The 22331-nt window shown below is 34.1% G+C and overlaps 1 protein-coding gene across 1 annotated transcript in view; it reads left to right on the forward strand.

The window, feature by feature from the left end:
- LOC118182253 (glypican-5-like) overlaps positions 1 to 22331 on the forward strand; it is a 435867-nt gene that overhangs the window by 234011 nt on the left and 179525 nt on the right. The window contains exon 4 of the mRNA XM_085825208.1: positions 17461 to 17720. Coding sequence (XP_085681334.1) covers positions 17461 to 17720 — 260 coding nt within the window. The remainder of the gene's footprint in view (positions 1 to 17460; positions 17721 to 22331) is intronic.

A 22331-nucleotide genomic window follows, 5' to 3' on the forward strand; every position in this document is an offset into this window, starting at 1 on the left:
AAAATGTGGCTGTGAACCCTGGTTTAGTATCGACCACCAGCGACTGATGCAGCCTGAACGGCAAATTAAGTGTCAGTGAACGGTGACTGACGCGGCCTTAATTCAGTATCAGTCACCGGTGACTAACGCGGCCTGAACGGATAATTCAGTATCAGTCACCGGTGACTAACGCCGCCTGAACGGCAAGTTCAGTGTCAAGTCACCGGTAACTGCCGTGGCACTCAGCGTGAATAATATAATAGTTAAATATTATAAATTTTAATATTTAAATATTATAAATTTAATATTATAAATTTTAATATTTAAAGAATATAAATTTGCGCATTTTTTGCGATATTTATGGTTGTGTAATCTGTCGATGAAACTTTGAACTAAAATTAAAATGCATCTCCGCCTCCTCGAAAAATAAACTTGGCTATTTCATAAACCTTTGAAACTGCAGATAGTGCTCTGGTATACAAGTTTGTTAATTTTGTATAATTTTTCTTAAATGTGTTCAACTTCATGGAACGCCCTGTGCATAAGAAAATGCTGACAAAAATGACTTTAACTGAGCAGTAGCTGAACGGTTGAATAGAGACAGTCTCCGGTAATATTACTCGACAAATGTGTGAATTTCCTGAAAAAAATGGATGTAGTTTCGCGTGATTACGTTGAAAACTCTTGAATAACGATCTCCAATCAACCAGAGCTTAAGTTCTATCTTTGAAACTAAATGGAACTCTTGGACCACTTTAGTATGATAACTTCTTGAAAAATAGATTATTTGGAAGGCAAATTAAAAGAAGTTTGTTCGAAAAAAGTATCTGATGTTCTTAATCACGTAAATTCCTTTACATATACTTTCATGGACTTTCATTAATTTAAACGAATTTTGGTCCCTGTGGCTTACTTAAAGCGGTATAATATCCTCCCTTCCTGCTTTGTTCGCAGTTTTGGATCTTGAAGATGTTTACCGAGCAAACATATGTCTTTTTTTTTTTCGTCGGAAGTTGGTAGTGCTGGAATTGATCACAAGCATGTAAATTATTCAACGTTTTAACGTTTTCCCTTGCAGCCTTTTCCAGCATCAACGCCCGCTGGGCAGAGTGGTGTCAGAAAATTTGCTTAATAGATGCGTTGGAGCAATTTGCACACCTGTGTCCACATTAAACACGCCGAGAATGAACCTAAAAAGGAATTTATTCAGGAGACGTGGTTACTTAAACAGTTAATTTGATTTACATATTTCTTTTAGGAAATGAAGTGAAGTTACTCGTTTATGTTAAGCGCATAGTGAGGATTGTTTAATAGTGCTTTCTCTCTCTCTCTTTCTTTCTTCTTCTTTTTTTTTTTTTTTTAAATATTCGTAATGTTTAATTTCCCAGTCTTACTTTTTCCGTTTTTAAATATTCGGATTACAAATACTGTAATTAGTGTTTGGATTGGTTTAGTTTATTATGGCAAAGAACAATAGGGCTGTCTGCCTAAGTAAGGTATGCCTTCGTGGAGGACTTTATAAGGAAACTGACTCGTATACGCGTAACACATTGGAGGGGGGGAACCCACGGAAATGCCTATGTAGCCAACCCGTTCGCCTGGATTTGAACCCAGGTCAGAACTACCAGTGTTGGGCGATTTTACCACTTGGTCGCTGCTGGGCTATCCTGTGATTATGAATTCAGTGAATGACATTATTTCGTGAGGATTTTATTAAATCCTGTTCATTATAATATGTATCTTTTTAAAATATTTTTAAATTTACACAAGTCGATGCAATTGCTTTTTAATAATGTAAATAGAATTAGATTATTTTGCACACAGCATTGATCAGAGTTTTTTTCGTTCAGAAAACGGGAAAGAGGCTACTGCAGCCTTGTCGGGCTTCGAACCAAGTACAGGTCACTGTCGTATAACACGGTAGATAGGTTCCTAGAAAATGCCGTGTTGTGTGAAACCGTATTGTACGAGATCCAAAGGCAGTATGAAAAGGGGGCGTTACGTTCCGAGAACTTATTAAAAACAAATATTTTTTTTTAATTATACATAAACAACTAATGGTAGAAATATACAATTCTGTTTGAATGGCACTGAAATTTTGAAATCTGCGTCCGAACACAAAATGCAGTTTTTTCAAGGCATCTTCGTAATTCTTAAACTTCTCTTCATTTACTGAAGGTATTGAATTTAACCTCGGGAAATGAGATAAGTCGTTCTTAGCTAGCTGCCCAGCAAACAGATTAAGTTTTACTTTAAAAAAGTTTTGAGATGGGCGCAGATATCGCCGATAAATTGATTTTTCCCTTGCATCTTGACATTGAAGTTGCTCATATGACAAAGAAGATCTGTGAAAATTACGAAAGCCTTTCTGTATCTTCTAACATTTCGCACACCGCAGAACACTCTTTCTCATGGAAGAACGACACAGTGTCGTCTTTCAGCTGCCACCACTCGCTCGAAAACACACACTGCACTAAGCCACCTTACTTTCGTGTAATACAGTATATCAGAGTATTCAGATTACACGAACTGAAGAAAATCTCGAAATTGCCTGTGAGTGCCGCTTTTAACACTTTACGGATTGAAAGTTATCTATGCTTGATATTTCCGTCGATTTATGTTTTGTAGAACAAAAATAGAGAAAGTAAAAAGATCCACAATCCTTTGAAAAAAAAGGAAGAAAAAATCATATTTAAACAAAGTAGAAAAGGAGATGTATATATAATACATAAATATATGTTTTTTGCCTCGGACCTGCAAATTAAAATTCTATCCGCGGTCCGGATAGAACCTTCCGGCGAGCCGGAGTTGGCCTGTGGGCCTAGTTTGCCCATCCCTGCAGTGTACCGTCTAGGCAGCTCATTGCAGATATTATTAGAACTTTAATAATCTGCAAACTCTATATGCAACCAATTACATCACCGACTAGCGGCCGAGCGATAAAAGCCGTTGAACACTGTCAGTTCAGTCTGGAGCTCGATTCCCGGCGAACGAGCTGGCTGCATGCATGTTTTCGTGGTTTTCACTATGGGTAACAGGGATACCAGCCAGTTTCCTTTGAAATAACCTTCACGGGGCATCCCTCCCTTTCTATGTAGTACTTTGCGAAGTACATAATAAATAAATAAATAAATGCAACACTGAAGTATAGCGGAAAGGGTCGCTGCAAAAGCTGTTTTTATATTAGTTATTTGTAAATTAGTTTTTCATTGTCAAAATGCAGCATAGAATATCTACGAATGCATTTGCTAAGAAACTGTAAAATTATTTATACATTGCTAAGCAATACTTGTAGGTGAAATCTTCAATGCAGAGTAATTCCTTAATTAATATATTTTGGAAGTAAAAAAACTGTAAACCGCAACATATATTGATTAAGCATAGTTAATCTGTTAAAATAACTTCCCTCGGATGCTAGTTCTGGTAATTATTTCATAACCGGTGGATATTTTTCAATTAATTTCCTAGCAGGCTTTAAAAATAAATAAGTAAATGATAAAATGCCTACTTTAGTCAGATAATTATTTTTTTTATGATTTTGTTGTGCTCATTAAAAGCAAATTACTCCGAAAATCAAACGCACTTTCTATGGAAAACGAATGAAAAAATCGTGGAGTAAAAGGTGAATATTTTAATCCATTATTAGATTAATTAGTTCAGTAATTATTGATTTATATTTGTGATATTAATTAAAGCAAAGTTTTCCATTTTAAATGACAAATTGCATCGACAACAAACGTTACACAAAATAAATATCTTTGAAAGATATGTGCTGGAAAATGATTGATTTGTTTAAGTTTCAAGTTTTGTTTTAGTCGAGTTTAGTATCAACATTAATCAGTTTTGTTAATAGCGAATGTTGCGATATAATGGAAGACATGCCATTTAAATTATGAATAATTATTGTGAAATCTAATGCTTAATTCTTTCTGTGATTGAAAACCACTCCAATTTCCCTCACTTTCTACCGTGATATTTTATTATTATATGTTTAGGATTTGTTTGTGATACACTTAGTCACAAAAGTCTGCGTACAGACTAAATTTGAAATTTAAAAAAACACTTAAAGCATAGAAAAATGTATTTTAATCATTGCATTTTTTTCTTCCATTAGCTAAAATTGTAAGCTTAAATAAAAAGTAAATAATATCAGTGTAATACTTTTTACATTTTTTCAAAAATATATTTTGTCAAAAAAACTCAGAAATTCCCTCCAATAAGTCTGCGTACACTTTCCACAAAAAAAAAAAAAAAAAAAAAAAAAAGGGCAAAATATAAGTTTTTTACATTACTTCAATACTTTGTAGGATATCCCTTATTCTTCAAAACAGCTTGCAAACGTCTGGGCATTGACTGAACTAGTTTTTCAGTGTCATCCGATGTAAATTTCGCCCATTCTTCCTGCAATTTATTAATTAGCTCATTTCCCGACGTAATATTGTGTTTTCGAATTCGTTTCTCTAATTTTGCCCACAAATGTTCGATTGGATTGAGGTCTGGTGACTGTGGAGGAGTACGCAACTGTCTTGCAGTGTTATAGAGGAGATATTCCTTCACAATTTTAGCTGTATGTTTCGGGTCGTTGTCTTGGTGGAAAATAAAGGTATTAGAAAGGTTTAAATTTCGGGCATTATCTCTCTCGTAGATGTTTCTTCAGAATATCTAGATAAACATACTTATCCACGACTTTATCAATAATGTGAAAATTTTCAACTCCTTTCGACGAGATGCACCCCCATTCCATCACAGCGCCAGCTCCATGTTTGACAGTTGGATTTAAATTTCTCAGATTCAGTTCTGTTCCTGGTTTTCTCCATACAATAGGGTGGCCATTAACATTAAATATTGTAAATTTACTTTCATCTGAAGTAAATTTTGTTCCAGAAGTCCTGCGAAGTGTTTAAATATGTTTTGGCAAAGGCAATTCTTTTCTTTCTATTTGTCTCGGAAATGTATGGCTTAGACTAGACCTAGGTTTGCGTTCATGATAATCGGCCTTTCGCAGCACTTGTCGTACAGTTTCAGGAGAAATTTCCTTGTTGCTAGTTAAAAAAATGTCTTTTGTAATGCTTGCAGCAGAAAGTTTAGGATTTTGTTTAATTCGTAAAAAAAAAAAAAAAAAAAAAAAAAAAAAAAAAGAAAAAAAAAAAAAAAAAATTTTTTTTTCCTTCTTCTCTCTGCGTTAGCTTCTTCGGTCTCCCACATCTTTGTTTTACAGCAGTGTCAAGATAGTTTTGAATAACTCTCTGCACACTAGAAAAGGGTTTTCCAATGGTTTTATCAATATAACGAAGAGTTTTACCTTCAACTCTCAATTTGATAATTAGTTGTCTCGTAACTAAAGGAATTTCTTTATTGGTTGTCATTTTCGTCAAAGAAAATAGAAATAACAACTTCCAATCAACGTGAAATTTGCTTCGGAAGTCAATGATCTTGAAAGTGTAACCTTCTTTGCATTCTCAAGTTTGAAGTTTAAAAGTTAGATAAGAAATCCCCCGCCACCTTCGCGTTGTACGCAAACTTTATTGGCTTTGATTTCTGGCCACTTATCTTGTAGAAATTAGTGTGCATAAATTATTAGATATGAAAATATTACAGTTAAATAATTTCAAAGTCCCTTATTGAAACTAAATATTTAAAAAATAAAACTTTTAAGAAACTACCCTTTTCGCACCTTAAAATTTGGATTTGATATTACTTTTCTTGATGTAAACAGACTTTATTGACTAACTGTATATGCTGTGGTAGTGTTAAGATAATGTAATTTGAATAATTAATTATATGAGAATTCTGTTGGAAGTGTAGCAAATTCTGTATTTTCTCGAATCTGAATCTAAATCGTAAAACATTATGTAATCTGTCAGATCTTTGATATAGTAATAATAACAGCAGAATAAGTTTATACTTAACATTACAAGTTTTTAACAGAAGCAAAATTTGTAATCTGCGTTTAATGAAAAGCAAATTTAAAAATAAATTTAAAAAAAAAATTCGCGTATATTTATGAAGAAGATTCAGGTAAAATTGTAAAATGAAATACATAAATACTCTTGAACAATTCAGTTTTTCCATAAAAATTTGACAAAAACTGTTACATTTTTTTTATCTTTTCCCCGCTTTTTTAAATTAAAGGAAATTTCGAGTAGGGAGCTAACCTAAGTAAATACTGTTGCTAATCCGTACGGTTTCGTAATAGATTGAATGCATGTAGAACCGATGATAGCTTGGTAAAATTTATTTTACCAAAAGAAACACTTCATAGTTTTGAAACTTTCCACAAAAATAGCTCTTCGCAGTATCATAGAACGCAATCAGTAGTTACACTACTAGAGTAGTAGTTACTAGATCAGTAGTTAAGAATGTTAAACGTAACGCAAAGCGCATATAAAGAGCGAAGCTAACACGAAGATATCTCAATTCTCTGATCAAACGCTGAATTAAACAACTACTGCTCAGAAGCCGATGCTGTCCCCGGTTTTATATAGTTTTCCGCTGGTTACTGTGAAATCTCTAGTACCTTCCACTTCTCGAAACTACTGAACGACATACGAGGGCCGATTGAAACTCACCGATTTCTTGCCGGCAACGCTTGGCGATTTCTCGCCAAAATTTGGCGACAGAAATTAGCGTTATATCTTCAAATTAACGAATCAATGTTAAATAGATTCGGTCACTTGTAACCGTATTTTTACCGGCAGAGCATCGCCTCTTTCAAACATTTCTTGTTACATTATGTAAAAAATACTACAATTTCACATGTTATTTAATTGCAATTTAATTGCATCAATTTCATTCAAGTTATTTAATTGCGTACGAACAAAATTTCGTAACAGTACTAAACATGGAACGCTAAATTTTGTTCAAAAGATTAAGTGTACCACGAAATGATATATAATGCAAATGGGGTGATTCCTGTCCGCGTATTTCGTAAGTGCACATATGTATCGCCACCGGGGGGGGAGTGGCTTCTCGAATGAACCAGTGGTCTTCCAGTAATATTTGTCATTTCACATGATCTTTGCCAGGCTTTAGGCAAAATGGTTGAAAATGTTTTGCAACGTAATTTCCTGTACAAATAATTAAAGCATCGTGCATTTCTCGTGAAAATTTTCTGTGCGAAGTTAAATTGAATATAAGCATAATTATATATGTAAATAGTAGAAGTCGCAGCATCTGCAGTTTGTATGAAAAAGATGTTCTATAATAATAGCAAATGCACAGTTTTATTTAAAGTGAACTTTCCTAATTTGCATTCCCAAACATGTAGAGTGTTAAATTTCACATTAATAATAATTGTTCACTTTTAAATGTATTGTGTGTACAAGACATGCTCTTCAAGCAAAATGAATTTATCTTATTGACAATGAATGTATTTAATTTATTCATATATATCTTTTAAGGTTAACAGTAGGTATAACAGATCATTCACAGCATACATTTCGAATCTTAACTTCCACAATCAAAGGAATACAGGCATTGAGATAAGAAAACACTAGATTCATATTTACGCTTCCAGTTATGCCCTGCTTAATAAAAAAAAGTATGCACTTGAATTCTGTCAACCCACATGTGCTAGTAAATGCATAATGTTCGAGGCTAATTGTGGCTAAGTCATTTTCTCGATATAAAATGCTATGATATGCCATGAATATTAATCCGAATATTCAGTGCGTGGTAAGTTTCGCGAAAGTAAAATGTTGACGGTTAAATAAACTTATAAAATGTAAGGACTATTAGATTTTCTGCTAAAATGGTAGCAGCATTTGTACCTCATACATTTATAACTGCGAAAGAGGTGGAAAATAAAACTTAAACACCAACATGCGTTCATAGGCACAGTTTCAAAGATTCAGCGTTAGGAAGAGCAATAGAAGCTTATTGGTCCATTTTTGAAACCCCTCCCTCTCAGTGGTGATACTGATATGCACTTACGAATTATGCTCCCGGTCCACTGAAAATGCAGCCAGCAGTTACGAGGTTAAGATTCGAATGATGATAAAAGCGCAAAAATTCGAGTTTTCGAATGTTGAACTTTTTGAGATTATGGAGACTTGAATTCGAATGTGCCTGGTTTTTCTGAATTAAGTGTATCAGTATGCTAGGAAACTGTTGTAAGAAAGAAAAATTTAAATAAATAAATAAGTAAATAAGAGTCTATCTTTAAGTTTATTTGTGTGTTAATTATTGTAAATGTTTTTCTTTTTAACTGCAGGGGTTTATTCTTTCACATAAGATATGCCAAACAACATGATTACTATCTGTTTCCCTAATGGATGGAAGATATGCGTGATTATTTGAATAGAAATTTTGAATCCCAGTTCTGGGATGAGGAAAGAGATTAATTATTACGAAGTATTGAAATTGTATAGAACGAATTTTAATGTTCGCTTCAAACAATTCATTTTTGTTAAGCATTTCATTTCCCATTCAGTTCCTCAGGAAGGGAGGAAAAAATCGATTAGTGAATAAACAAACAACGTGGCGGAAGTCTTTATTTGAGTAATTAAAGAGTCAGACTGACGAGTGCGGAAGTGACGTCACCATTTGCATACTCCTTCGCCATAGGGCGGGAAATGAGCTGTTCATTCACATAAGGAAGCGGAGGCGGATATGATCAAAGTTCGGTTATTTGTATAAAGTTCCTCCCTTCTGATTATATCCTGTAAAACATATTTTTTAAGTGCTTTTGTCAAGAAATATGTTCGTTAGTTTTGCCTTTCAGCAGTATGATTTGTAAAAAAAAAATATAAATTACACATGAAAAGCGGAGAAAAGTGTGTTTTAAAAAAATAGTGTATGCTGCTCAACAACGAATTCTTTACTGATACAGAAATAGTAAAGCTTGGTATAAAAATTCCTGTAACTTTTCTTTAATTCTTCAAAAGTAGCCTTTTTTTTTAACCTTTTGATGGTCATCAGCTCGCATTCCAGTTACGCACCGCAGTGGAGCAAACGAACACTGCTCGCATTACAAATTTATGACGGGCAGATATCGCTCGTATAGAAAGTATTGCTTAATCTCGCAATCGCCGAAGGGTTAAACCAAATTCTGCAATAGTAGTTTATTAGGTTTTTATCGGAGCCGTTAAAACGGTTTTGGTAAGATATATTTTATACTGTTAGGGCTGCAGGGGCTATACCTTACACCTGAGGAAGGATAAAGTTCCCAATATAAGAGATTATAAAAATCGAAGAAGGTATTTTTGTTTCTACACAGATTAGGACATTATTTCTGGACTAGAAAGTTGGTCAGAAGTTCAGTATAGTTAAGAAATCTACGCACAGGTTTTCAAGAACTTTACTGGAAAATGTCGGGCAAAAGAACTATGGAGGGAGGGGGGGGAGTGGATTAATCTCTTTACTTTAACTTTTAGGATAGTGCACGTTTTAAAAGAATTTTTTTTTTTTTCTGTATCTTGGCAAAGATTACGTCCCGTTAATCTTGAACCAGTGAGCGATGTACATAGTGATTAATGTGACACAGTCTTATGGAAATTGTAGTTCCAGTGTGCTTGCTGATAAAGATATATTCTTTAGGCGGAAGTGGTTTTGGCTATTTGATAGAGACTCCTTCATAGTAGTCGACCACTATTCGAGAAAGCTGAAACTTTCATAAAGGTGCTCTTACATTTTGCACATTTTTGTCAAACTGACTTAAGCAGTAAAATGCTGGCACTTTTTTGTCTGATCATTGCTACAGAGTAGAATGTTCATTAGCTTTGCTAATTAGAGTAGTGATTTTACTTATTTACCAACGATGGAATTCTGGAATTTTCAGGTAAGGCTGAAACTAAATCATTTAATTACTTGAAATACATGTGAATCTAAAATGATTTTTTTTTAATGAAAGTTTTGCTGAAAAATAAAATGTTTTTTGGCTGTGCGTTTTGTGTTATTCGATAGAGAATTATGTGATCTACAAAACAGTGTGTTTAGCTTTTTTTTTAATGCTGATCTACTTTTTTTCATGTCATTAAAGTGAAGTGTCAAGTCGACAAAAAAGCGCATTTTCGACACCTTGTAATTTTTGCGTTTAATTAAGGTGCCGAAGCCATAGAAGTTGCTCGAGAGATTTTTGAAGTATATGACGAATAAGCGATGCCTCTTAGAACGGCTCAAAATTGGTTTAAGCCATATTTGATTTATGTGAATATGACAAAGCCTCCAGGGCTTTCTGCCTAAGAAAAGGGATGCCTCCGTGGAGGACTTTCTAACGGAAACTGGCTCGTATACACGTTACGTATAGGGAAAACCACGAAAAGGCCCATGCAGCCAGTTCGTTCATCTCGGCAGTAATTTCTACCGTCGATGCACTGAACAACATGTTGAACGTTAGGGAAAAGTTGTAAAGACCAACGTAGACTACATTATTGATTGATTTGTTGTTCATTTCTTGTTTATTTTTGGGGAGTATAGGCACCTTTATGCCAGAGTACCCTTATAGGCTTCTGTCTTCGAACGGGGGCCGACTTCCATGAAGGTGTTGGTATTTTTATGAAGGAACATTTGTTTCCTATGCACATGTAAATTTGTATGAACACAAACTTAGCTGAAATTCTGTTATTTTTACATAATTCGATTCATCCGGCAAAGAAAATATAAAAAATTTGTTACTGAAAATTATTTATGTCCAAATTTAATTTCGCATTACTATTTTTCCATTAAAAAAAATTCCCGGATTAATAATAAAAATCATCAACGAGCTTCAATTGCTGATCAACGAGAGCTTTCAATATCCCGTGCTGGTATCATTTTGTAAACGAAAATTGCATCAAAGATAATTTCCTCTCATTTGTCCACTTTCCTCGTAATTTACCTTAATTTCGTGACACTAACTCCTGTAGTTAGAGACTGGTAATTAAACACGTTATAAATGGGAAGCATGAAGTGGACCACGCTCATTTCTCCCACTAGGGCTTAAATTCATCCAATAAAAGTTTGAAAAATGGTTCGAGGTAATTGCTTAAAATTCTTTGCAGACGACACCTTTGGCTCGAAAGGCTTCGAATGAGTTTGTCTTAATTATTTTACATGACTCGAAGGTTATTTATAATCGTTAAATGCGTGATTGCTAATTAATCATTATTTAATCTCAGTGTCGTAGCACGTACTGTTGTCTGTTACTGGAGTTGTTGTGGAAGAACAGTTATTTTTACGACAAGATTAGGTTATAATTTAACTTGTATCTTCTCTTCTGCTAGTTATTATCGTGCTGCATGTTCCTGTCTGTCAAGGTTATTAATTTCTCATCCAAGTTCGTAGAAAAATGTCTGCAGTACCGAAACCATTGACCTCCATAATCAGAACTAGGATGTGTCTTGAAAAGCTAGCTTTCAAGTGCGTCTATTTGTTTGTAATTTCTTCTAAACTTTGGAACAGTTGATCTAATTACTGGAAAACAGGAATCTATGCGAAAGTTAGGTGAAGAGCATTTAATTTACGTTCTTTTCTTGCTTACTGCCTTGTGAAGGGTGACTTACGTATCCTCATCTTTGGCAAATTCGCCTTGAAGATATTATTCTTCCGAATTATTGAAGAGCAGGAAAATAGCAGTTTGTATTAAAGGTAGTTAAGTAAGATCTTACATAGCCTGATTTTGGGGCGTGGCTATGTTTAACAATACTTTCTTCACTTGTCTTCGCGAAATAGTTACTTATTGAAAACAACTGTTTCAGCAAGGAGATCGATTCTTGGCCTATAACGATGGTAACGATGGCCTATAATGACAGCCGCTGTGCAACTGTGATGCACCATATTTTAGCGTCGTAATATCCCATTGTGGACGATGAGGAGATGTAAAAGGATGTTACTGTCTTAGGGGCAAAGGGGCATTGAGATGGGAATATGCAATAACAAGTCTTTAAAATTTTATTGTTTAAACACATTTTCTGCTAACATTGAAACATTCACTTATAGTCAAATATCTGGACAAGAATCATGCCAAATGACGTCAGTCGATCCTTCGCACAAGTTGATCCAGCCTTTGTCTAGTTTTATTTTTCTATTCAATGGGAGCAGGACCTGCAAATTCTCATTCTAGTATTCTTAAAAATCGCTACAAATCCGTGTTTGTAATGCTATCCACTAGCTACAAAAAGGCAAGATCTTCTAAGGTAAACCACTATGCGTGTTTTGACACGAATGTGCCCGTCTTCTTATCAAGTTATTGCAGCAAATGGTTTGAGAAATATTTCATCATTTGAATTCTTTTTGCGCACTGCGTGGTGTACTTCTAAAAAACTTCAAAAGAAAAAGCACTGGTTGGGGGGGAGAATTGTCTTCTAGACGCTGGTAAATTCAATGCAATGATGTCATTTACACAAAGTATTCAAACAGAGGAAAATTTGCGCTGAAATTCCTCGAATAACAATTTATTTTCGATTTTTTGGTTGTAACCATTCACGAATTTGATATGCTAGATCTTACTAAATTATTCTATTTAAAGATGACTTCCTTACAAAATTGTCATAATGCCAGCATTAGTTTAACACATGGTACCTGATGTTAGACTTGAGAGAGTTTGGATTATCGTAACCACTTTGTAGATTCTAATTATTTGGCGCTACTGATATCATTTTCAGGGGAACGGGCTGGCTGTATGGGCGTTTTCGTTGTTTTCCGCTGGGGAACATGTATACGAGCCAGTTTCCCATTGAAAATCCACCTCTATGCCATTCCTTCCCTTAGGCAGATAGCCCAGGTGCTTTGCCATAATAAACTAAACCAAAGCAAACTAAAATTTCGTGAGTTACTGAGATAGAAATCATATTTTTAGATTCATGCGGACAAAAAGGCAATAACATTTAACTTCAAACTTTGACGAGTCTTTTAAGTCTTAAGAATTTACAAATAAATTCAGCGGTGTGATTAACAGTCGGCTATGCTGAAGGGAAACACAATCCTAATTTTTAACGTGCTCAGTGACTGAGAAAAAGTGCAAATTAAAAGTATTGTAGGTAAAATATAAACTGATTCTTCATAACATTTTAAAGTCATTATCTTTACGAATTGAAAATTAGTGTGTATTTTTATGAATAAATAAATATTATCGCTTTTCTCTAAGTGAAAGAAACTGAACTGAAGTTGGAAATCAAGATTTTGACTTATGTAGGGGAGTTGAAGTTTATTCACCTCTCCTTCGTTCTCTCCTCTTCTTTTTTTTTCTCTCTCTGTAATCATCCGCCAGTCATGAATCTAATAAGAAGTTGTAATCAAATTTGGCAGGATAGATGCACCGCCGCGGTATTCAGATTGTCAATTGTCATTATAATTTACAGCTTGATCAATTCCTCAGTCTTTTTTTTTTTTTTAATTGAATTTGCTTCCATTTCTTTGAAGTTTCGAAGAAACTTAATTAATTAAAATCTATTATTCGAACAGAAAAAGCAAGGCAGTTAGTTAATGATCGTAAAAATTTTTATCAGATTTGTCTAAATTGTAATTATTTTACTGTGTAAATTTTATGTATTTAATTTTGCTAGAATTTATGTCACTTACAAAAATAAATTGATGTTACTTATATTTGAATAAAGACCCTCGTTATAAAATATTATGTGATATATAATATGAAAATTACAAATGGTATATATTGAATTTAATTACATTGCAAAATACAAATTAGTCGTATTTTAAATAGGCAAGTGATTTTTTCTTGTAAATAAAAAAAAAACATCTGGCTAGTGAGTCAATCGGATTTTTTTTTGTTTTTTTAGCTGCTGTATAATATAAAAGGTGCCCTTTTTTACCGTTCATCATTTACTTGTAATATTTAAAGGAAAAAACATGTCGGTAGATAAAGTGCATTTACGACACTGCATTTTATATGAATTCCAAAAAGGAAGCAACACATTTGTTGCATGTAAAAATTTATGTGCGGTATTTGGAAAAGATATTGTAAATGTTTGTACTTGTCAAAGACGGTTTAGAAAATTTCATTCCGGGGACCTGAGCCTCAAAGAAAGTGTTCGATCTGGACGACCATCCAAGATCGATAATGATGTTTTGCGATCCATGTTGGAAAATAATCCATATTTAACAAGTCGAGAAATTGCAGAAGAGTTTGGCATTCATCATACAACTGTTGGAGATCACATTAAATCTCTTGGGTTTGTGTTAAAGCAAAGTGTTTGGGTTCCACATGAATTAGCGGAAAAGAATTTGTCTGATCGTGTAAGAATATGTTCATCACATCTGATTAGACACAACGTGGAGCCGTTTTTGGACAGGCTGGTTACTGGAGATGAAAAGTGGATTCTTTACGAGAATATTAAAAGAAAAAAATCTTACTGCAAACCAGGAACATCATCAGCAACAGTTCCAAAACCAAGTATCCATCAACGAAAAGTACTGCTTTGTTTGTGGTGGGACAGGAAAGGTCCAGTGTATTACGAGTTGCTGAAACAGGGAAAAACATCAACGCGGATCTGTACTGCAATCAGCTGGATAAATTGAATGCAGCTATCAAAGAAAAAAGGCCAGCATTAGCTTCCAGAAAAGGAATAGTGTTCCATCACGATAATGCTCGCCCGCGTACTGCAGTGGTGACACTACAAATACTGAATACGTTAGGATGGGAAATCTTTAGTCACCCCCCGTATTCACCTGACATTGCACCCTCTGATTATTACCTGTTCAGATCTCTGCAAAATTATCTAACGGGAAAAAAATTCAAGTCTTTTGAAAGTGTTTCTAAGGCAGTTGCTGACTATTTTAACTCCATGGATGAGAACTTCTACAAAACAGGAATTTACAGGTTACCTGGGAGATGGCAACAGGTTGTAACAAATAACGGAGCATATATAATTGATTAATATTAAACACATATTTTTGTAAATGAATTCAAATATTTTCTTTAAAATACGACAGAACTTTCCCTCCAACCCAATACAAATGATGTATGTTACAAATATACCATTTGGTATAAATTAAAATAATAAATAAAATGGTAATTATAATTATACAATTTGATACAAATGGTATACATATATTGTATATGCATCATTTGTAGCCATAGATTTTTAAAAAACCTCATTAAATAATATGAGACTTCTTGGGATAAGGCTGACAAATTACTCTCGAACCAATTAGAAAAACAGTTTCGAAACTTTAAACCAAATTTTTTTTTTTTTTTTTTTTTTAATCTGTCAAAATGTTTGCTTTTGTAAGTGATATTTTGGGAAACAAGTATATTAAAATGTTGAGTTCCAACCGTTTTCGTCTACCAACACATTCAACAGAGCAGCCCTACTTATTTTAAGCAGAATTATAGATAGGATTCTGGATTTTTTTAAAAATATTATTATCGTTTACTTATAAGGTGAAGTCTGTGCTTCTCGAATTCGTAAGCAAATCATTTTTAAAATATGCCAGTCTGGTTTCTCCGCTTAGATTTGAAAGAAAATAGTGATTCGTAAACTAAAAGTGCATTTAAACTAAAAAATTGAGCGACATATCACGATCTCATGATTTACTGAATGTCACGACTGGGAAAATGCGAAGTTATCAGCGTAGTGTCCTCATTCATTCACTCTTTTATGTCAATCGCTTCCCGCTTCATGGAAAGCTCATAACTACAATTCTGTTGACATTTGGAAGTGCTTCTCAGCTTCTGGTCAAGAGCGCACACTTCTCTGTTCAAGGGAAAAAAAAGGGGGGGTATGGATGGCATATGTTGTGCTAAACGATGTTCTGCTGACAACTGAGGTCAAGAGGTTGACATCCAAATAATTGGTGACAAGTGTCGGTTCTGGCGCACGTGTCACGCCTCTGATGAGGGCATTCATTTCAAGAGTGTTTACCCGCTTCACGGGTTGATGAAATTTTAACTAAGAAATTTTTTGGCAAGTTCCGTTTCGAGCATTGTTGTTGTATGGTTAATCTGTACGGTTCCAGTGTACTTTAAAACCGTGTTCACGCGCAGATTTTGAATGTTTCATGCCTGCTGATGTTTTGAATCCTTTTAATTTTTCCCATTTCTCTGGTATCTCTTTCAGAACATGTTTAAACAAGGTCAATTTTAACGAATATACTGTCGACTATATATAAAGCCATTCATTCCAGCCTTAAATGAATGCAAAGACTTTTGTAAAATATTTTTTTCATCTCTGGCTTGTGAATACGTAGGCTGTTCTATATAGAAATTCTCACTTAAAAAACACTATTTCTAACGGGTATAGCGTTTGTTCAATACTCGTAATAAATCATCTGCCACATGTGTAGCATATTAATGGTAATTCAGAAATGATGCATCAGATTCTTAAAATTTCAAAATTTTTCTGTGTACGCTGCACCAGCTGCATTTCGGCATTTAAGAATAAAGAAGCAGTGTATTCATGGTACTTGGATTTATCACTTCGCAAAAGATAAGTTAATTAAAATTTTCGTATAATATGTTGCAAACTTTTCTTGCAGTTCTATTCGCCGTGTTGTTAACAGCTATACACTGATAAATCATTGTATATATATATATCTATATATATATATAGATATATATATAAGAAAATTCTTAGTGCTTACGCTAAAGAGTAGCTTAGATACTGTGGTTCCGGTGACAAATTTTAACATAAGTAAAATAAAGTGCAATGAAAAGTGTAAACATTAAATAAGCAATATTATCGCTAGAATATTTACAAATAAAATTCAAATCTAATTGTAAGTAATATGTTGATCAAGGTAAGGCAGATTTTAAACAATAGAATAAAAGTGTGACATAAGACGTAATCAAAAATACAAAAACAAAAAAGCGGTAAATGGTAGATTAGCCCAATTCGAATCTCATTACTGACTCTTCAGGAGAAATTTTATAATGATTTTTGAATCCAGCTAATCCCATATCGCGTTTCGTCGAAACAGAATATTGAAACTGTATACGAAACTCTTTTTGATTATTAACTGAAAAAAACTTAGTCAGAAACTTTTGTCTCAATTCTCTGTTCCATTTCCCTAACGGACCGGAACCACAGTATCTAAGCTACTTTTTAGCATATGCACTAAGAATTTTCTTTTAACTTGTCTTCTAAATTTTGCAGTTCAATGCGCAACGTTCTTGACCACAAAGGTCTTTTTTAGTTTGTTCTCCTTTCTTTAATTATATATATATAAACTAACTGTAGGCAAAAGTGCCTAGTTGATGACACCAAGCATTCAACTATCTCTAAAGTTTGCGGTACTTCCTTAAATATCTTAATACTGTTTTTCAGAAATCTGTGTGACTGGAAAGAAATTTTTCTTGTCATAAATCTTAAAATTTCTTCAGAATTATTCTTGAAAAATTGTTCATGAGCTTCTGTATCTATTTGATATGACTATTTATTTCACTGTTTGTTAGACCTTTCTAGCTTGAACTTCCCCTACATTGTAACCTCAGTCTAATTGTGGACATCCACTCTCACGAAGCCTATATCTTTTACTTCCTTTTAAATAGTTTTGCATCAAATGTTTGGTACAAAATAGTTTATTTTTAACATTTGTAATTTATTCTAGGTGAAAGCTGCTTGTGGCCATCCTCGACGTGCTACCAGAGATGTAACAGAGCCGAATGCTCTTCCATCTGGCTCTGTACCGGGCCGCATCGTTCCTGTGCGATCGACAGAGGAAAGTCTCTATTCCCGCCTTCAACAAGTGGTTCAGAGGTTGACCGAAACAAAAGGACATTATGCCAATCTAGCTGACATTGTCTGTAGTGATGAATCCTGGGCCGTTCGCGAAGAAGGACAATGCTGGAATGGTGCTGCTCTAGGACAGTAAGTACAATATTTACTTCCATTCCACTGAGCCTCACTGTTTCGACTGTTTGGAGATCTTAGGTCTTGTCCTCTGGTGGTAATACCAATATAACGATGCCTGTGTAAGTGGGCTTCCTATTTGTATTTGAGGGTAAGAGGTTGTAGAATGACAAAGTAATCTGAAGGACTTATCGCACTTATTTTGAGGGGCAACTAACTGTGCAGATTAACTTCTTTATTGCTTATTTATCATTTATCCCCTTTCCTTTCAAAGTTACAGACTGTAAATTTTGCAGTCAATCAGCTTTCACTTTCGATGGTTTCATCAACATTATCCAGAAGCCTTCCAGGGAGAGACACTGGTATTTTGTCCCGGGTTCAGATTCCGGTGAACGGCCTGGCTGCATGGGCGATTTCATAATTATATCCCCAAATGTAAAGTGAAAACGAAGTACTTTTGTTTAGAAAGTTCTCTACGAAGATGTCCCTCCTCTTAAACTGAAAACGCTAGTATGCTTGCCCCAGTCCAAAAATCATAATCTTTGAACATCCAAAACAGGGAAAACTTCCTGCCCATATCAGTCCTGTATTAGTCCTCAGCGATTAACCCCCTCCCCTGTAATAAAAGTGAGAAAATTGAATTAAAAATGTGGTTGTCCTAAATTATTTAGTTGATTTTTACCCGAAGATTCATAAGCCGTGTGGCTGCACACGCCTTCATTTGCTATAATAGTTTCGTTGCTGATAATTAACTGCTGATCTGTAGGGTGTAGAATATTTACTCATTAGTGCATTAAATATATTCCAAGAGATTACCTTGCATCCTAGAGTAGAGCAAATTTTCACACAAGATATTTATATTTAAAAATAAACGTTATCACAGTTTCGCGTGCTAGCAAGAAATAGGAATGAAATATTTTTCATAGAAAAAGCTTTATGATGTCCTTAAAAGTATGTAGTTGAGCTTAAACCACAAATGAATTAGAAATGAGGTAACTGTATGTACATTTCCTTGTGCAGTTTTACGTATTTGAATTTTCGGACTGCTTCTCAGTAATAGTTCATTGTGTACTATTGAATTTGTAGAGTATAGATTCCCAACTGAATCTGCAACACCTCGGAAAGTGTTTTTATTAATAATTCGTAATTCTGTGCTCTTTGATGTTTTCTTTGACGTTTTATAAGAAAATGTTTCGAGTGCCAGCTAAGTTATACATGCTAAAATCTGCCTCAATGATAGAGAATATAGCTGTTTCTTAAATTTTCCCTTACGTATAAATATCAGTACCAGATATAAGGGTTGAATAATTGTTTATGTTTAGCTATTGCTTTATATTTTTGACACATGTCTTGGCATTTGCTTATAAATAGCGTGATTCTGGTTGAGTCTGTATCTTCGCTTATATCACACAATTCCATAAGAGAGTCCTTGAGAAGGATGTACGCTTAGGATTTAAAAAAAAAAAAAAAAAAAAAAAAAAAAAACCAGTATGTTAAGCAAAATTAAATCAGCCGTCATTGGTCAAATCAGTAGCTCGCAATTGTTGTATTTTTCACGTACTACTGAAATTTTATATCAATTTTAATAAACGTAATTATTTTTTATCTATGATTTTAACTATGCTGATTTTTGTAATCATGCACTCTTCCAAAATGTCAGTAATAGTGAAATAATTTTAAAAAATCTGATGTGTACACCACGACTTCCTTGTACGGAATATTAAATGATACGCATTTTTCTTGCATTTCATTTAAACTTATTAGATTGAATTAAACCTACTTCGCCGACAGCGAATAAACCACACTAGAACATATGCATTCTTTAACATTCACTTTGTTTACGATAGCGACACTCTGGCGCTAGGTTTACTTAACAGTATTATATTTCGTTCCTATTATAACTCAGAATGCACAAAATTTATATCATTTAAAGAATTATCTAATCGTTGCCACATGTTCTATTCAAATACTCTAACAAAGCTAGAACGATATATAAAAGAAATTAAGCAAACAAAACAAAAAAAGAAACAGTTTTTCACAGACGATTGAATATTTCTCATTCAATTAATTCAGTTTTCGCTTCGCGACAAGGCAAAAATACATAAACTCAAAATATCTTTATTAAAAATTACGAAGTAAATCTTAAACACTTATTTCCTCGAAAAAATTCCAGAAAAGATTAAGCATGATTTAATTCGCAATAATAAATGAAGGCGTTATTTTTGTGTTGCGAAGCTTAGTCTCTCTAGATTGGCAACAAATCTACAATTCTGCTGTTTCAAATGTAAACAAATATGTCCCCCATGTTATTTAAAACTTAACCGCACTTAAACAGCTTTTAAATTGTTGATAATTGTGCAAATTTTGCTTCCAGAATTACGAAAGGCATAAAAACTTTAACCGGAAGATAAAAATAACATAATTCAATCATTTTTAAAGCAAAAAATGTACAATTTACAAACATATAAGAGCAAAGAAACTGAGATCACATAGCCGGGTAACAGAGTGGATATATATATAAATATATTTATATACGTTTCGTGCGGCCGATTGCAACCAAAATACGAGGTGCACATCTACATGTTATAGCAGTCCTATATACAAAATTTCAACGTTCTGAGGCTACTCGTTTTTGAGTTATGCGAGATACGTACGTACGCACGAACGTTCGTATACGTTCGTACAGACGCCACGAAAAATTCTCTTCAGAATTCATTTTAAAGCAGTTTTATAATTTTTTTGGTGGAAAAGAGTCTTTTATTCTGTCTTTACGTCCAGATATCACGCAAAAACATAGTTAAATTGCATTCGATAGCGGTCAAAATGGATATTTTCGTTGAAATATGCTGCCTGAAACTTTTCGCGATTACAATACGTCCTTTTTACTTCGTACAAGGAAGTAAAAAGAAAAGATCAAGAACTGTATTGATTTTGTTCTGTACTTCCAAATCATAATACCTCAGAAAAAGTTCTAATACCTGTACCATTGCGTATGTAATTCATCGAAGTCTTGCTATTTCTGTCTTTGTTAGCGTAAAGATCTCAAATGTTGTTTGTTGTTGATTGTACGCGTTTGTGTATGAAATTCTAATCAGCGTCTACCATGCTTGGCCAACAGGAAATTTGGGAGAACGATAACTTTTTTAGGTCAGATTGCATTCATGGTTTGCTTGTGTGTCCGGACGTACTGTTTATATTTCTCGAAACTTGCACTTCCTTTGTCCTTTCTTCGTCGAAATTTTTTACTGGAGTGTCGAAACTCTTCCGGTATTTGCGATAGCCTTGATTGTGTGTGGGCACATTCGGAGTAAAAGAAAAGAATGGACTGTTGCTTCCTTGTTTCTGTGCGTGAATTTTCTCCTTTCATGTTATTCAGATTACCGTTCACACGCGCCAGAGATGATATCTGCATTTTTATGCTTTTAAATTATTTTCTGTTACTTAATTATTTAAATATAGCTACAACAGATTATTTTTAGCTGTAGTGAATTCACACGAGTATACTCGTAGTTAGCATATGGAATTTCTCTCTTCGGCCAAATACGAGGTAACTCGGAACAAAGAAAACAATACTCTCCTGTTCAGCGCATTAACGCTAAACCACTGCATGTATGATACGTTTCTTTCCGTTAGTCTTAAGCGAGTCATTGAACAAGAATTTGAGCAGCCCGTTTATAATGTTTTTCAAGCGACTACCCCTCCCCCGAAAAAAAAAGTTTTCCGTTCTAAACATGTAGTTATTGTGTTTGTGCTTTGAGAAAGAAATGATTCATTTCATTAAGCAGAGCTTATTATTGAGTCCCTTCCTGTCCGGCAAGCACCTAAACATTAGCATGCATTTAGTACGGCAATACTTGTTCTCGACGGTTTAGGTAAAGCGATTAATAACGATTTATCTCGTATCTGACAAATAAACTCAGTTTGCCAGTTGCGAGTAGGCAACAAAAGTGTTAAAATTTAGTATTGAATTATGTGTGACAGAATTACCATATTAGCCCGAATATAAAACGATTTACCTTGTAAGCTTAGTCTTAATTAAATAAGCTAATCATAGAATGATCTGTTCTTCTCTAATCTTAAAATACTTTTATAAAATAGAATATGCTTCGAGCAATTTTTTACCATTCCTTTTGCGAGGACCTGCTTCTTTCTTTTTTATGTTTTTGCATCCGATAAGTGGCAAGGGAAAAGAGAGATTCGGTTTGTTAAAAAAGAGAATGGATACTCACATTGATTTGGATATTTGAAAACAAATCAATTTCCATTGTAAATAAGTGTAAATACAGTAAACTTGCATTATTCATTTTCGAATGGTATTCGACACATATTGGATTTCGTGCTTAGTTGAGTTATCATGTGAAACTTTGGATACTTTTGACACTATACTTGGTTTACCAAATTGTGGTTTTGTAAGTTAAACTTAACTAAGTGTTAGCCTGCTTGTGTTTAATTTTCATTTATTTCCCTCGAACTGATGTCTTTGAACTTGACTAGTAGTGTGACCCTCCGAGCAGAGTTTAAGCGAAAAGGGTTTTAACTACAACTCAAATTTATTAAAAAGCTAAATCAACTCGGCTTGAGCTATCGTGGCTTCTACTATCTCTGTATGCTAAAAAAATTCCAAAACTG

This window comes from Stegodyphus dumicola, chromosome 10 (genome assembly GCF_044657685.1).
Source record: "Stegodyphus dumicola isolate Sdum_Otavi_A_Nest chromosome 10, ASM4465768v1".
Classification (NCBI taxonomy): Eukaryota; Metazoa; Arthropoda; class Arachnida; order Araneae; family Eresidae; genus Stegodyphus; species Stegodyphus dumicola.